This window comes from Blennius ocellaris (genome assembly GCF_963422515.1).
Source record: "Blennius ocellaris genome assembly, chromosome: 5".
NCBI lineage: Eukaryota > Metazoa > Chordata > Actinopteri > Blenniiformes > Blenniidae > Blennius > Blennius ocellaris.
In genome coordinates, this window is record NC_137654.1 from 17664313 (window position 1) to 17682076 (window position 17764).

General features: G+C 41.8%; 3 protein-coding genes across 3 annotated transcripts; all 3 read left to right on the forward strand.

Moving 5' to 3' along the window:
• Positions 1 to 975: 975 nt before the first annotated feature.
• On the forward strand, positions 976 to 2571 carry LOC308130484 (UDP-glucuronosyltransferase 2C1-like; the record flags this gene model as incomplete). Its single annotated transcript, XM_080496887.1, has 1 exon — positions 976 to 2571. One exon carries the CDS (start codon positions 976 to 978, stop codon positions 2569 to 2571), a length of 1596 nt encoding a protein of 531 aa, XP_080353013.1.
• Positions 2572 to 4140: 1569 nt separating this feature from the next.
• LOC308130485 (UDP-glucuronosyltransferase 2B33-like) lies at positions 4141 to 10285 on the forward strand (the record flags this gene model as incomplete). Its single annotated transcript, XM_080496888.1, has 4 exons — positions 4141 to 4215; positions 5272 to 5396; positions 5734 to 5834; positions 8688 to 10285. The coding sequence occupies 4 exons, from the start codon at positions 4141 to 4143 to the stop codon at positions 10283 to 10285; spliced, it is 1899 nt and encodes a 632-aa protein (XP_080353014.1).
• A 5315-nt stretch (positions 10286 to 15600) lies between these two features.
• On the forward strand, positions 15601 to 17199 carry LOC308130486 (UDP-glucuronosyltransferase 2B4-like; the record flags this gene model as incomplete). Its single annotated transcript, XM_080496889.1, has 1 exon — positions 15601 to 17199. One exon carries the CDS (start codon positions 15601 to 15603, stop codon positions 17197 to 17199), a length of 1599 nt encoding a protein of 532 aa, XP_080353015.1.
• Between the last annotated feature and the right edge of the window lie 565 nt (positions 17200 to 17764).

The following is a 17764-nucleotide window of genomic DNA, read 5'->3' on the forward strand; positions in this document are numbered from 1 at the left end:
ATGCGCATGCGCAACGCTGTACCTGCTCCCGGGACGGAACGCCTACTAAAACGCGTGCGAGAGACATGCACGAGCCCAGTTCTCCTCGTGCACGCTCTGTTTACAAGTCACAAGTCGGCATCGCTCACATAAGCTCACTTTACAAGAAGATTTGCACCAGAGGGGGTGAAACTGTGTAAAAATGTCCGAGAATAATGCGTTGGGTCGGCCACCGGCATAATGAGGGACGAGCACGTACGACGGGCTTACGTCATATATCACCAGAATGATTGACAATTGGGAGGACCAGTTATTTTGATGATCCACCCGGAAGAAGAAAATCCTCTACTATACCTTTAAGGAAAAAAAACATTTCACTACAAGTGGACGATAGATATAAGACCAAGGTGTCACAGGTGTTACTTTCCACTTCAATGCCTTGTTTTTTTGCTTGGTTGCATTTTTATTCTACTTGAGATTTTGCGCATTTCAATTGTGTTTGTCAATCTGGCATTTAGATATTGTGTGTAAAGTTTGAAATATGTATCTTATATGTTAATTATTTAATACAGTATTTCTTTACTGATGTGTCATCCTGGACTTCATTCATCATTATTCTCGGGCCGGGAGAACCCATGATCCTTCTTGCCCCACCCTCCACTGACACTTTCATTTACTGAGTTTTGGGTCACAGATGTCCAATAATGCTTGTTTGCTTTAACATTTACGCCAAATAAAAACTAGTTATGTCAAAGCACTTTTTGGTGTTTGAACCATTTCACTTGAGCAAGCAGAAGTGACAGTAGAAAGTAAAAACTGCCTTTTGACAAGAAGAAACCTGCAGAACCGAGTTCAGGCCAGAGATGGAGGCTTTCCGCGGTTGGGTTGGGGTTAGGGGATAGAAAGAAAGAATTATGACTTTCGAAGATTATGTTGGACATAATGTGCTTCTTTGACTCATGTTTATTCACAAGGTTTTGTCTCTCTTCCACAGCAATGGAGTTGTTTCCGGTCCTGGCAATTCTGATGTTTTCAGCAACCCTGCCTTCCCCCTGTGATGGTGGAAAAGTGCTGGTTTACAGTGCAGATGGAAGCCATTGGCTCAACATGAAGATCCTTGTGGAGGAACTACATTCTCAAGGCCATGAAATCACTGTGATTCGTTCTTCCACCAGCTGGTATATCTCAGAATTCTCGCCCTATTACACCTCCATCACAGTCGTCCAGGAGCAAGCCCAACGCATAGCAAGCCAAGACTCCATGTCTGCTTTCTTGAAGAAATCAATAGAGATTCGTCGGAATAGAGGCTCACTTTTGGCCTTTTTTCAGTTTTATAAAAACATTTTTGAATTATTTGGAGAAAACCATAGAGTTGTGGCAAATCTAGCCATGACAGTCCTTGAGAATAAAACACTGTTGAAGGAGTTGGAGGACACCGGATTTGATGTTTGTCTGACTGATCCTATTGTTCCAACTGGAGTGCTTTTGGGGCACTATCTTCACCTTCCTTTGGTTTTCAACGTCCGCTGGCTGATTACTGGGGAGGCACACATGGTTGTCGCTCGTTCACCCCTGTCCTTTGTCCCTGAAGTCTTCTCTCAGTTCTCGGACAAAATGGACTTTTCTCAAAGACTCAGAAACATAATCTATCATGGCATGATGATTTGCCTGTACAGCTTTTACACCAACCCACCATACCAGGCTGTATGTGATCGTTATTTTGAACCTGATGTCACCCCTATGTCCCTTATATTAGAGGCTGATATCTGGCTGATGCGGGTTGACTTTACATTCGCGTACCCTCATCCCACCATGCCCAACATTGTCTACATTGGGGGCTTCCAGGGTAAGCCACCCAAACCTCTTTCACCAGATCTGGAAGACTTTGTGCAAAGCTCTGGTGAACATGGGGTGATCATCATGAGTTTAGGGACTCTACTGAGCAACCTTGGGCCTGAAACTACAGAGATCTTTGCCTCAGCATTCGCCAGCCTCCCTCAGAAGGTTGTATGGAGGTACATTGGACAAAGACCTGCTGCCCTGGGAAACAACACCAAGCTGGTTGAATGGCTACCCCAAAACGATTTACTGGGCCACCCTAAAACAAAAGCTTTTGTCACACATGGTGGTACTAATGGACTTTACGAGGCCATCTATCATGGTGTGCCAGTTGTGGGCATTCCTCTGATTTTTGACCAGTTTGACAACATTATGCGCATGACAGCTCGGGGCGTGGCAGAGGTGCTTGAAATAACAGAATTGGATGTTGAGTCAGTGAAAAAGGCACTGAAAAATATTCTGGACCCAGAGAAACGATACAAAGAGAATATGCTTAAACTGTCACAGCTGCATCACGACAAACCTATGAAACCCCTTGACAGTGCAGTTTTCTGGATTGAGTATGTCATGAGGAACAAGGGTGCACCACATCTGCGCACCGAGTCTTATAAGTTACCATGGTATGCCTATCACTCTCTAGATGTGATGGCCTTCTTTCTAGGATGTGGTTTGCTTTTCATTGCAACAGTCTGGTTTTCCGGCAGATGTCTCATCAGAGCTTTGATAAAGACCAGGAAACCAAAATTTGACTAAACAAGACGAATCTCTGAAGCCTTGAAAGTTAACACGGACAGATTAGAAGCTATAAAACACAAGCAACTCGGCATAGTTCCAATCACTGCTTGATTTATTCAGTTTTATTATTGAAAATGTTTGTATGATACCACTGCTTTTCATTTTAAACAATTGGCAATAAGTTAAAACAAAGATATCAGCAATGACCATCACAACCGCTCTAATGGTTCAAAGGCTAGTTCAAATTTATATTTACTCTGTTGATAAGATGATATTTCTTCCAACATGTGGTTTGCCACAATCTAGTTTTCCTTACATATAAGTCTCTTTAGTATTACAGTAAAGACTTCATGAGGTTTGACTGTGTGGGTGCATTTTTAAAATTGTTCCCGCTAATCAATGATGCATAACTTCTGTAACCAGCGAGATGAATAAATAAAATGACTTCTGTGTAGAAGAACAGAACATGTCTGGCTTTTCTGAATAATTTCCAAAGACAGATAAAACAGACTTTGCTCATTTATGAGCAATGTTGTCTAAATTACATAACTGAGGGATTATCTTATGTTTGAAATAGGACGTAACAAATGGAGAAGAGGAGCATCAAGACAAACAACAATTTCAAGTTCACTGCTTCAGTCCCTTGTCGAGTGTACCTTTACAGCAGAGAACAGAAATTGCATGTCCGTAGCAGCCGGCGGTTATGAGGAAGGGGAGACAGAACCCAGTTAGTTTCCAGGCGGGAATTTTTCTGGAATCTCGCAGTCTGTGTGTTTCCTCCAGGCACTCTGGTTTCTTCCCACAGTCCAAACACCTTCTGTGGAATTGTAAAATTGCCTCTCGGTCTGAATGTGAGTGTGTGGTTGTTTATGTCTGTGTGTTTGACTTGTGATGGACTGGGAGTCCTCAAACATGGCAAGAAAATTCATGTTTAGAGCAGAAAGAAAGAGTCCTGTTTACATTTGTGTTTTAATAACTGTCATTTAATATAAATAATTTCCTTTGTTTCCTTTTTCTTACCACTTGGATTACTCTCACAAATTAAACTTTTGTTTCATTCCACTTGAATCAGATCCTAAGAATTGTTCCTCAAATGATGCATGTGAGAACATTGGAATGCGACACAAATGTCGCATTCCTCGTGTCAAGCCACTCCTGAACAAGAGACAACCGCAGAAGTGTCTTACCTGGGCTGTGGAGAAAATGAACTGGAGCCTCATTTATAGAACATCCCGTAGGATTCCTACTGGAAATGGATGTATGCCCAAAAGCTGAAAATGGCGTGCGCCCCCCATAATTTGGATCAATAAAACCGTCAATACGCACATCTGCATGCACTTTCCTTATATAAATCACAATCCACCTGGAAGGTTGCGCAGTTCATCTCCCGCCCTCAACACGCCCACTTTTTTGGAAAATCATATTATTTGGTGTCACAGTCGTGGAATCACTAATAAAATAGAAAAAACGACCGGCAGCGTGTCGTCCCCGCTGGAAAGCATGTGAGAGCCACAGCTAGATCAGTGACTGCAGAGGTGGAGAAGAAGAATCTGATCTGAAGGTGGAGGCCCAGAGGAGAGTGAAATCATGGGATCCAGCACCCGAGCACAACGCTGGACCCCAAAACAGCCTCATGGTTGTGACGCCAGCGTGTGTCAGAGTGTTGGAGAGGGAAGGAGGCATTTCAGTGGAAACCACAGCAGACTGATAAAGTTAAGTTTTATCTGTTTATTAAATTGTATGAAATAAATACTTGAACAGGGACTGTAAAAACACTCACTGGACTTTGTGTTTTATCCTCAGTCACTCGAGAGTTGGAGGAGGAGGTCGTCTGTCTCCAGCAGCAGTGCATCTCGAGCACATGACTGTACCGCGAGCTGCTTATAATAATAGAATAAGCAATATAAAATACATACTTTCTTTATTTTACATGTAAATCATTAGTCAATCATCTCTGAAATTAGACTGATTGTTACACACTTTGTCACAATTGATAATCAACCAGTTCTATCCATCGCTCTGTATCATTTGAAGATGAAAGTTTGACAAATGAACATAGAGCTGCTGATTCAGTAGCAATGTTCCACTAAAGAAACACATCTATACAACTGCAGCTTGGCTGTTTATGATTATGTGGATCTGTAAGTCTGATATTTGAAGATATTAAATGTGTGAGATGAGTGTGACTTCAATTTGCCACTTCACCATCAGCGCCGCCAGGTTCAATGTCTCCAAAATATGTGCACAAGATTCAAAGTTTGCAGTACTGGTTCGCTTTTTCTCCTGCAAAGTCAATTCTTTTTGAATCACAGAAGGTAATGTGCCGGGCAATTCGCCGAAGTGTTCGCTCTCCCAGATCCAACACGGAAGTTGTGGCTGCAGCTCTGCTGCTGCAAAAAATAACAGTTAACTAAACAACAAGTGCAAGGTGGAGGATGTAAACAACAACAGAGGATTCATAAGATCTAGATCTGCAGCCAAGCTGAGACCACTGTTGTATCTGCGGAGCTCTTAAACCCCGCCCACTTTTTAAGCTCCTTTCTGCAGTGGAAACGGGTAACGGATTTGGCTCCGGTTACGCTTTGCCGTACCGCTCCGTACCACTCCATTCCGTCCCCGCACTTTTGTGCGGTGGAAACAGGGCTAAAGAGACCACATGCTCAGGACTGGAAAAATGTGCCATTGGTCATGTGACCCTCCCCCGGGTTTTCCCCACAGCATGGTGCAACACTGCAGGTCAACGGCAGGGAGATCCAAAACCTCCCTCACCAGCCGGAAGCTCCGGGGCGAGCCCCATCAGGATTGGTCCACATTGCCCTGAGCACAGCGGTAACAACCAAGAGGTATAAAATCCAGCGGAAAGCAAAAACACATCTTTCCAAGCCGAATGTGCTCTGGACACTACGCACCTCTTCACACGGAGACAAAGGACCACGTGTTAACGCAAGCTGATCGGCCTGGAGTTTCTTCACCTCGCTGGACCAGCAGAGAACCAACTGTGGAATTACTTTTTTTTTCTTCTTTTTTTCCCGTTCTTCACCTGGATCCTGAGTGTGCGCTGCCACCACGCACTCCCCCACATGCTGACCTGAACCCAGCCTCTACCCGCACCCACCCCTCCTTACAAGAAGTACCTGATCACCCCTGGGATCATCCTGTGGACTTTCCCCGTGTTCACAGGCCACTTCAGGTTATTTCTCTGGGACGCCACAGAAACCTGCCTGCAACCGTAAATCAATGGATTTTAACCGGCCACGGAAGCACCTTCACCGTCCAACCAAGTAAGGCTTAGAGTCTGGGCAGGTAGTTAGAATAACGTGATTTTAATATTGCTGTGTTTTTATTTTTGTGTTTGAGCTCGGGGACACCGATCTGTGTTTTCAAGCAGTCTGTGTCTGCGCTTGGATTTACATCGACGCGAACCTCCGCACCGTGCAACTCTCTCTCTCTCAGCTTCCTCCTCTGCTCCCAGAGTCTAATCCTGCCTAACTCGCAGATCTGGATTATGTGTACAAGCTGGACACACGGTACGGGCTTTAGATCTCTCTCTATCCCCCTCTTCTCTCTTTTCTGCTCTCCTTACTAACTCGTTGCGCAACTCGGCAACAGTTGATCTTGCGCTCTTCCACGCTTCTGAGACCGTGTGACCACTGTCCCTGGGATTTATCGGCCACGAGACTCCAGGCGCGCTCCAAGCAGGCTTTTACAAGCATAGTAACGTCACGCTATCCAGAAAGAGCGTTGCAAGGGCCTCTGGTGGCCGCGTGGGTGACTGCAATCTCTCGAGAGGCCGCCATTTGGTGGACGCATCGAGTCATTGCATTCTCCCTCCGTGCGCCGCCGCGCCCCCAGTGGTCGTTACGGTCACTGCCCCGACCCAGACGCCTGCCTCCCTCCGGTGTCCGTTCGAGATCATTACGCCCACTCACACTGACCCTCTAAGGTCCGCCTCCACCTGGTGGACACTCGTGGTCATTACATCCCCACTCAGACTTGCACACGCACACACACCCTCTTTCTCTTTCTTTGTACATAGTGTTTGCTGTTAGTAGATTAGAGCTCCGTGTTAGATGATGTTTGTTGCTTGATTGTGTTAGTTTAATAAATAAACTAGGAATTTATGAATTAATGCATTTTTGTTAATAAATGCCTTTTAGCTTAATTGATCGATTCCTGGTAATTATTGTGTATTGTTGACAATTCACTGGTTTGTAACAGTCTGTGCTCGAATTGCACAACTTCCTTGTTATTTAAGATTGCTATATTTTGAACAGGAATATTAACTAACTTAAATAACCTTTTGACAAACGAGAGTGATATTTGGTATTGGTTATTTCCAGTTTAGTTGGTGGTGCCCCAATTCCATTATTTGATAAATAATCCATTTATTCAAATGAATAACTTTTAATTAATATATTATTTTTGATAATTTATTAACTTTTGAGTAATTACTCAATTACTCTAGGCATTGCTCATGAGTAAACGACCATTTACTTCCATTGGTAATTCCAATTTTTCCTAAATTACTTCCAGTAATCTATTACTTACAGTAATATTTAATGCTAGTTACCAACCATAAATCCCAACATAATGGTGCCCCATGGGCGGACTTAACATGATAGTTGCCCGAGGGCTGCACAACGTGAAGCCGCCCGTGTGAGGCTGTTTTAAAACCAGTATTGTCACAATATTTGCATAATTTATCCAGAATTGTCTGTTTAGTTTTCAAACCGAGAACTTTGTTTCTTGCCAAACTTAGTTTTTTGAAGAACACGTTACAGCACTGCTAAGCAAAGTCAATTGTGTTTGTGAAGTAGTTGGAGCCTTTTTCTTGCATTTCCATGCATTCTATTGTTTCTGGCGTAGAGATAAATGTACACCAACACAGCTATTGCTCACCCAAGGTGCTAAAACCACCCTGTTAACTTGACAGGTTACAGTTGGAGCATGGAATAATTTTTCATGTATTATTTTTGAGGATTTATTAACTTTTGAGTAATTATTCATTTACTCTAGGGGTTGCTCATGAGTAAATGACCATTTACTCATAAGTAAATAGTCATTTACTTATGTCCTGCTTTCACTCCTCCCCTCCTGTGTTCCCCTTAGCTCCGCCCCTGTGCACTCCTGCGTCCTCCTCCTGATCACAGCGGTTTGTTATTGTCATTAGTGTGTGTTTTTAGTTCCCCTCTCTTGTAGTTATAGATGCCAGTTCATCTGAGTTCTTACACCATTCGTACCTGCCATTTTTTCCTCGTGTTGCCTTTGTGTGTTTTTGACCTTCTGCCTGCCCGACTTTGCCTCCTGGATTTTCTCCTCAATCGCCTGCACTGGTTTTGATCTTGGACTGCCTGACTTTGCTTCTGATTTGGTTTTTGAGAATAAAACACTTTTGAACTGAACTTCTTGTCTGCCGTGCAATTGAGTTCACAAACCCTGACAGTAAGTGAGATTGTGTAAGCTACCGTTATGTGCATTACATTAAAAAAAAGTCAGTTAAGGAAAAAAAACATTTCACTACAAGTGGACGATAGATATAAGACCAAGGTGTCACCGGTGTTACTTTCCACTTCAATGCCTTGTTTTTTTGCTTGGTTGCATTTTTATTCTACTTGAGATTTTGCGCATTTCAATTGTGTTTGTCAATCTGGCATTTAGATATTGTGTGTAAAGTTTGAAATATGTATCTTATATGTTAATTATTTAATGCAGTATTTCTTTACTGATGTGTCATCCTGGACTTCATTCATCATTATTCTCGGGCCGGGAGAACCCATGATCCTTCTTGCCCCACCCTCCACTGACACTTTCATTTACTGAGTTTTGGGTCACAGATGTCCAATAATGCTTGTTTGCTTTAACATTTACGCCAAATAAAAACTAGTTATCTCAAAGCACTTTTTGGTGTTTGAACCATTTCACTTGAGCAAGCAGAAGTGACAGTAGAAAGTAAAAACTGCCTTTTGACAAGAAGAAACCTGCAGAACCGAGTTCAGGCCATAGATGGAGGCTTTCCGCGGTTGGGTTGGGGTTAGGGGATAGAAAGAAAGAATTATGATTTTCGAAGATTATGTTGGACATAATGTGCTTCTTCTTCTCATGTTTATTCACAAAGGTTTGTGTCTCTTCCACAGCAATGGAGTTGTTTCCGGCTCTGGCAATTCTGATGTGTTCAGCAACCCTGCCTTCCCCCTGTGATGGTGGAAAAGTGCTGGTTTACAGTGCGGATGGAAGCCACTGGCTCAACATGAAGATCCTTGTGGAGGAACTACATTCTCAAGGCCATGAAATCACTGTGATTCGTTCATCCACCAGCTGGTATATCTCAGAATTCTCGCCCTATTACACCTCCATCACAGTCGTCCAGGAGCAAGCCCAACACATAGAAAGCCAAGACTCCATGTCTGCTTTCTTGAAGAAATCAATAGAGATTCGTCGGAATAGAGGCTCACTTTGGGCCTTTTTTCAGTTTTATAAAAACATTTTTGAATTATTTGGAGAAAACCACAGAGTTGTGGCAAATCTAGCCATGACAGTCCTTGAGAATAAAACACTGTTGAAGGAGTTGGAGGACACCGGATTTGATGTTTGTCTGACTGATCCTATTGTTCCAACTGGAGTGCTTTTGGGGCACTATCTTCACCTTCCTTTGGTTTTCAACGTCCGCTGGCTGATTACTGGGGAGGCACACATGGTTGTCGCTCGTTCACCCCTGTCCTATGTCCCTGAAGTCTTCTCTCAGTTCTCGGACAAAATGGACTTTTCTCAAAGACTCAGAAACATAATCTATCATGGCATGATGATTTACATGAACAACTTTTACACCAACCCACCATACCAGGCTGTATGTGATCGTTATTTTGAACCTGGTGTCACCCATTTGTCCCTTGTATTAGAGGCTGATATCTGGCTGATTCGGGTTGACTTTACATTCGCGTACCCTCATCCCACCATGCCCAACATTGTCTACATTGGGGGCTTCCAGGGTAAGCCACCCAAACCTCTTTCACCAGATCTGGAAGACTTTGTGCAAAGCTCTGGTGAACATGGGGTGATCATCATGAGTTTAGGGACTCTACTGAGCAACCTTGGGCCTGAAACTACAGAGATCTTTGCCTCAGCATTCGCCAGCCTCCCTCAGAAGGTTGTATGGAGGTACATTGGACAAAGACCTGCTGCCCTGGGAAACAACACCAAGCTGGTTGAATGGCTACCCCAAAATGATTTACTGGGCCACCCTAAAACAAAAGCTTTTGTCACACATGGTGGTACTAATGGTCTTTATGAGGCCATCTATCATGGTGTGCCAGTTGTGGGCATTCCTCTGCTTTTTGACCAGTTTGACAACATTATGAGCATGACAGCTCGGGGCGTGGCAGAGGTGCTTGAAATAACAGAATTGGATGTTGAGTCAGTGAAAAAGGCACTGAAAAATATTCTGGACCCAGAGAAACGATACAAAGAGAATATGCTTAAACTGTCACAGCTGCATCACGACAAACCTATGAAACCCCTTGACAGTGCAGTTTTCTGGATTGAGTATGTCATGAGGAACAAGGGTGCACCACATCTGCGCACCAAGTCTTATAAGTTACCATGGTATGCCTATCACTCTCTAGATGTGATGGCCTTCTTTCTAGGATGTGGTTTGCTTTTCATTGCAACAGTCTGGTTTTCCGGCAGATGTCTCATCAGATCTTTTATAAAGACCAGGAAACCAAAATTTGACTAAACAAGACGAATCTCTGAAGCCTTGAAAGTTAACACGGACAGATTAGAAGCTACAAAACACAAGCAACTCGGCATAGTTCCAATCACTGCTTGCTTTATTCAGTTTTATAATTGAAAATGTTTGTATGACACCACGGCTTTTCATTTTAAACAATTGGCAATAAGTAAAAACAAAGATATCAGCAATGACCATCACAACCGCTCCAGTGGTTCAAAGGCTAGTTCAAATTTATCTTTACTCTGTTGATCAGATGATATTTCTTCCAACATGTGGTTTGCCACAATCTAGTTTTCCTTACATATAAGTCTCTTTAGTATTACAGTAAAGACTTCATGAGGTTTGACTGTGTGGGTGCATTTTTAAAATTGTTCCCGCTAATCAATGATGCATAACTTCTGTAACCAGCGAGATGAATAAATAAAATGACTTCTGTGTAGAAGAACAGAACATGTCTGGCTTTTCTGAATAATTTCCAAAGACAGATAAAACAGACTTTGATCATTTATGAGCAATGTGGACTCCATTACGTAACTGAGGGATTATCTTATGTTTGAAATGGGATGTAACAAATGGAGAAGAGGAGCATCAAGACAAACAACAATTTCAAGTTCCCTGCTTCAGTCCCTTGTCGAGTGTATCTTTACAGCAGAGAACAGAAATTGCATGTCCGTAGCAGCCGGCGGTTATGAGGAAGGGGAGACAGAACCCAGTTAGTTTCCAGGCGGGAATTTTTCTGGAATCTCGCAGTCTGTGTGTTTCCTCCAGGCACTCTGGTTTCTTCCCACAGTCCAAACACCTTCTGTGGAATTGTAAAATTGCCTCTTGGTCTGAATCGGAGTGTGTGGTTGTTTATGTCTGTGTGTTTGACTTGTGATGGACTGGGAGTCCTCAAACATGGCAAGAAAAGTCATGTTTAGAGCAGAAAGAAAGAGTCCTGTTTACATTTGTGTTTTAAAAACGGTCATTTAATATAAATAATTTCCTTTGTTTCCTTTTTCTTACCACTTGGATTACTCTCACAAATTAAACTTTTGTTTCATTCCACTTGAATCAGATCCTAAGAATTGTTCCTCAAATGATGCATGTTAGAACATTGTAAAGGAGTGATTCAGCAGCACAGCATTTCTTTAATAACAGAGAAGGGTTTAGAGGGGATGGTTAAAATTTAACTTTAGCTGCAGTGGAGAGGACCCAGAAAGGGTTCAGTCACTGCCAGAGCTATACATTCACAGAGTTTTGACCAGAAGACTACAGATAAGCTCAGACTCTGGTTTGTTACAGATTTGGATGGAAAGTCACACTGCTTGGCACTACTGAATCTTGAGGTGAGGACTGATCTTATGTAAGTTCAATATTGCTTTGTTTTAATGTATATCAGTATCTTAATAAGATTCTTAATCGCCTACTTTTATTGTATTTCCTTGTAAAGTACAGTAAATTGTCAGTGTCAGAAAGGTGTTATACAAATTGATTTCCCATTGTAATCGGATGGGTAAGAAACCAAGAATCAGATACAAAATTATGCATTTGCCAAAAGAGAAAGGGGGTGTAACATTACCAAATTTAAGGAATTACTATTTCGCAGCACAGTCAAAACCAGTTGTGTGTCTTTGTGATCCACAATTTAGAGCAAGATGGAAGGAAATAGAAGAGGCAGAATCTAGAGGACCACCATTCCAAACCATAATAGTAGATACATTAAGAATTAACCTCCAAGATAAAAACAATCTTTGGATAAAAGTGACTCAAAAAATGTGGAGGAAAATAATTAAAAATCATAATCTGAAGGGTACAGAGAAGATACTGCGGTGGTGTATATATGACACAGACTTTTTGCCAAACAGGACAGATTGTAGAATTAAAACATGGAGTACAACAGGGATAACTGCATTCTGTTACTTAGTACAGAGGGAGGGCTGTAAAAAGTTTTGAAATGTGCAAGAGGGAATATGAATTGGAAAACAAAGACCTTTTCAGATATTTATAGCTAAAGCATTAGTTGAATGAGCCCATGGCCAAGGGATCAGAAACATTGGACAGTAACATACTAAAGGTATTTGTGACAGCCATTACATCTGGAGCTGAACGTTGAATAATATCTAACCTATACAAAAGCTTACAGGAATCCTCAAAACTAAACACCCACTGTGATAAAAGTAAATGAGTAAAAGAAAGAGGAGTGCTGATAGGGGCGGCATGACAGGGGTGGAAAACTATAATGAGATTTTTGATTACCCCTCTGCAAACTAGACATCAAGGTGTTGGTACAAACTGTTGGAAGTTATGTAGTTGAACTGAGGCCAATCGTTACCACATATTCTGGAGCTGCCCAAGACTCATATCTTTCTGGCGAGAACTCCATAATAGTTTGGAAACAATACTCCAAACAGTTATCCCTTTTGAATGTCTCACATTGGGTCTGGGAGCTATACAACATACTCACGCCTTGACAAAGAAGTAGTTACAACTTGATGCCCCAACATGAGGTGACTGGCACAAAACTATACATGACATACAGGTACATCTTAAAAAATGAGAATATCATGGAAATGTTCAATATTTCTTGTCACTCATTTCAAAAAGTCAAACCCATATATGATATAGGCTCATTATACAGAGTGAAATATTTCAAGCCTTTATTTCTGGAAATGTTGATGATTTTGGCTTACAGATAGTTAAAAACCCAAAAGTCAGTGTCTCAGAAAACTAGAATATTGTGGAAAAGTTCAGTTTTGGAAAGTCATGGTGTCACACCCTAATCAGCTAATTAACTCATAACACCTGCAAAGGTTTCCTGAGCCTAAATGGTCTCTCAGTCTGGGTCAGTAGGCTACACAATCATGGGGAAGACTGTCATTTACACCCTCCAGAAGGAGGTTAAGCCACAAAAGGTCATTGCGAAAGAAGCCGGTTGTTCACAGAGTGCTGTATCCAAGCATGTTTATAGAAAGATGAGTGAAAGGAAAAAGTGTGGTAGGAAAAGATGCACCAGCAAAAGGGATGACCACAACCTTGAGAAGATCGTCAAGCAAAATTAATTTTAGAATTTGAGGAAGCTTCACAAGGAGTGGACTGAGGCTGGAGTCAGCGCATCAAGAACCTCCACGCACAGACGAATCAAAGACTTGGGACACAAATGTTGCATTCCTCGTGTCAAGCCACTCCTGAACAAGAGACAACATCAGAAGTGTCTTACCTGGGCTGTAGACAAAAAGAACTGGAGCCTCATTTATAGAACATCCCGTAGGATTCCTACTGGAAATGTACGTACGCCCAAAAGCTGAAACTGGCGTGTGCCCCCCAAAATCTGGATCAATAAAACCGTGCATGTGAATGCATCTGAATGCACTTTCCTTTTAATCTATTACTTACAGTAATTTTTAATGCTCATTACCAACCATAAATCCCAACATAATGGTGCCCCGTGGGCGGACTTAGCCTGATGGTCGCCCGAGGGCTGCACAACGTAAAGCCGCCCGCGTGAGGCTGTTTTAAAACCAGTATTGTCACAATATCTGCATAATTTATCCAGAATTGTCTGTTTAGTTTTCCAACAGATAACTTTGTGTCTTGCCGAACTTAGTTATTTGAAGAACACGTTACAGCACTGCGAAGCAAAGTCAGTTGTGTTTGTGAAGTAGTTAGAGCCTTTTTCTTGCATTTCCATTCATTCTATTGTTTCTAGCATAGAGATAAATGTACACCAACACAGCTATTGCTCACCCAAGGTGCTAAAACCACCCTGTTAACTTAACAGGTTACAGTTGGAGTAATTAGCATAGACTATAGGGTGTAAGTCACAGGTTTAGCTCTCACCTGTGCATCAGCAGCAATATATAGAGTTGTAAGCCACAGATCTTACAACAGTCTGCATGCTAATCTTTGCTTTACTAACTTGTTAACTCACAATCCTACACATATCACATCAAAGACAACATCACACAGTAACTGAACACCATCTGATGACTCCTGACGTTTTATAAAACAAGTCGCATTCACATAAACACATTCGAGAAATGGTCTTTTAGCAGAGACACACAGGAAGCAGATGGTAAAGACTAGCTTCCATGTTCCATTGTTCTCCAGCACATGGTTGAGACCCAGGACAGACTTCCTGCTCTCTGATAACCTCCATTTGAATGTAGTTTCTTGTGATCCGCCATCTTGTTTTGTAGTTCCATCACACGTCTCACACACACTCCCTCCACCTCTCTCTCTCTTTCTCTCTCCACACACACCTACACACACCAAGCAGTATATAGGTAGTTAGAATCTGTGTTTATTTGTTTTCATTGTAAATAAATATAGTTTACTTGATGTTTTATTAATGTGCACAAAGGTAAATTAAATGTCGACCTCTTCTGTGTCAAGAACTCCAAAATCCTTCAAGCTTTAATGTTAATTCTTGTAATTGTAATTAATTTTACTATTAATTCAAATTCCTGACTGTTTAGTATATCTTTTGAGACTGATATAACTGAATTGGCTATCATTTCCTGTTCAGACAGGTGGTGCTCCGAGGTATCTGATACAGATCAGGTTAAATGTACAATAACATAATTAATAACTATCTTTGATAATTATTAATCATTATCGATAGCCAACCACAACATAAATAGTGATCCTTATGAGGTAAGAAATCCCTACATGAGCCTATATTAATATATGGGTTTGACTCACTGAAATGACAAAAAATATCGAACATTTTCACGATATTCTAATTATTTGAGATGTCCCTGTATATATCATGGAAAGACTGTCATTTTCTATTAAGATGTTATCAATTCGATTTCGGAGATGCTGGGAAAAAAATGGGTTGTAGGTATTGCTCCACGAAGTGGTTAGCAGTCTCTCGTCAGAGCAGATAGTTCCTGGTTAACATTTGAGGTTAACTGGTAACTCAAAATTGCATTAGCTTTCAATGATTAACCTGTCTTTTCCATTCGCTGAGATTGGCTACAGGACCTCCACCCTCCACTGACACTATTTCATTTAATGACTTTTGGGTCACAGATGTCCAATAATGCTTGTTTGCTTTAACATTTACGCCAAATAAAAACTAGTAATCTCAAAGCACTTTTTGGTGTTTAAACCATTTCACTTGAGCAAGCAGAAGTGACAGTAGAAAGTAAAAACTGCCTTTTAACCGGAAGAAAACTGCAGAACCGAGTTCAGGCCAGAGATGGAGGCTTTCCGCTGTTGGGTTGAGGTAAGGGGATAGAAAGAATGAATTATGACTTTCAAAGATTATGTTGGACATAATGTGCTTCTTCTTCTCATGTTTATTCACAAGGTTTTGTCTCTCTTCCACAGCAATGGAGTTGTTTCCGGTTCTGGCAATTATTCTGATGTGTTCATCAACCCTGCCTTCCCCCTGTGATGGTGGAAAAGTGCTGGTTTACAGTGCGGATGGAAGCCACTGGCTCAACATGAAAATCCTTGTGGAGAAACTACATTCTCAAGGCCATGAAATCACTGTGATTCGTTCATCCACCAGCTGGTACATCTCAGAATTCTCGCCCTATTACACCTCCATCACAGTCGTCCAGGAGCAAGCCCAACACGTAGAAAGCCAAGACTCCATGTCTGCTTTCTTGAAGAAATCAATAGAGATTCGTCGGAATAGAGGCTCACTTTGGGCCTTTTTTGAGTTTTATAAAAACAATTTTGAATTATTTGGAGAAAACCATAGAGTTGTGGCAAATCTAGCCATGACAGTCCTTGAGAATAAAACACTGTTGAAGGAGCTGGAGGACACCGGATTTGGCGTTTGTCTGACCGATCCTGTTTTTCCCACTGGAGTGCTTTTGGGGCACTATCTTCACCTTCCTTTGGTTTTCAACGTCCGCTGGCTGTTTACTGGGGAGGCACACATGGTTGTTGCTCGTTCACCCCTGTCCTATGTCCCTGAAGTCTTCTCTCAGTTCTCGGACAAAATGGACTTTTTTCAAAGACTCAGAAACGTAATCTATCATGGCATGATGATTTACCTGTACAACTTTTACGCCAACCCACCATACCAGGCTGTATGTGATCGTTATTTTGAACCTGGTGTCACCCCTATGTCCCTTATATTAGAGGCTGATATCTGGCTGATGCGGGTTGACTTTACATTTGAGTACCCTTGTCCCACCATGCCCAACATTGTCTACATTGGAGGCTTCCAGGGTAAGCCACCCAAACCTCTTCCACCAGATCTGGAAGACTTTGTGCAAAGCTCTGGTGAACATGGGGTGATCATCATGAGTTTAGGGACTCTACTGAGCAACCTTGGGCCTGAAACTACAGAGATCTTTGCCTCAGCATTCGCCAGCCTCCCTCAAAAGGTTGTATGGAGGTACATTGGACAAAGACCTGCTGCGCTGGGAAACAACACCAAGCTGGTTGAATGGCTACCCCAAAACGATTTACTGGGCCACCCTAAAACAAAAGCTTTTGTCACACATGGTGGTACTAATGGACTTTACGAGGCCATCTATCATGGTGTGCCAGTTGTGGGCATTCCTCTGATTTTTGACCAGTTTGACAACATAATGCGCATGACAGCTCGGGGCGTGGCAGAGGTGCTTGAAATAACAGAATTGGATGTTGAGTCAGTGAAAAATGCACTGAAAAATATTCTGGACCCAGAGAAACGATACAAAGAGAATATGCTTAAACTGTCACAGCTGCATCATGACAAACCTATGAAACCCCTTGACAGTGCAGTTTTCTGGATTGAGTATGTCATGAGGAACAAGGGTGCACCACATCTGCGCACCAAGTCTTATAAGTTACCATGGTATGCCTATCACTCTCTAGATGTGATGGCCTTCTTTCTAGGATGTGGTTTGCTTTTCATTGCAACAGTCTGGTTTTCCGGCAGATGTCTCATCAGAGCTTTGATAAAGACCAGGAAACCAAAATTTGAATAAACAAGACGAATCTCTGAAGCCTTGAAAGTTAACACGGACAGAGTAGAAGCTATAAAACACAAGCAACTCAGCACAGTTCCAATCACTGCTTGATTTATTCAGTTTTGTAATTGAAAATGTTTGTATGATACCACTGCTTTTCATTTTAAACAATTGGCAATAAGTAAAAACAAAGATATCACCAATGACCATCACAACCGCTCCAATGGTTCAAAGGCTAGTTCAAATTTATATTTACTCTGTTGATAAGATGATATTTCTTCCAACATGTGGTTTGCCACAATCTAGTTTTCCTAACATATAAGTCTTTTTAGATTTACCGTAAAGACTTCATGAGGTGTGCCTGTGGAGGTGCATTTTTAAAGTTGTTCCCGCTAATCAATGATGCATAACTTCTGTAACCAGCGAGATGAATAAATAAAATGACTTCTGTGTAGAAGAACAAAACATGTCTGGCTTTTCTGAATAATGTCCAAAGACAGATAAAACAGACTTTGATCATTTATGAGCAATATGGACTCCATTACGTAACTGAGGGATTATCTTATGTTTGAAATGGGATGTA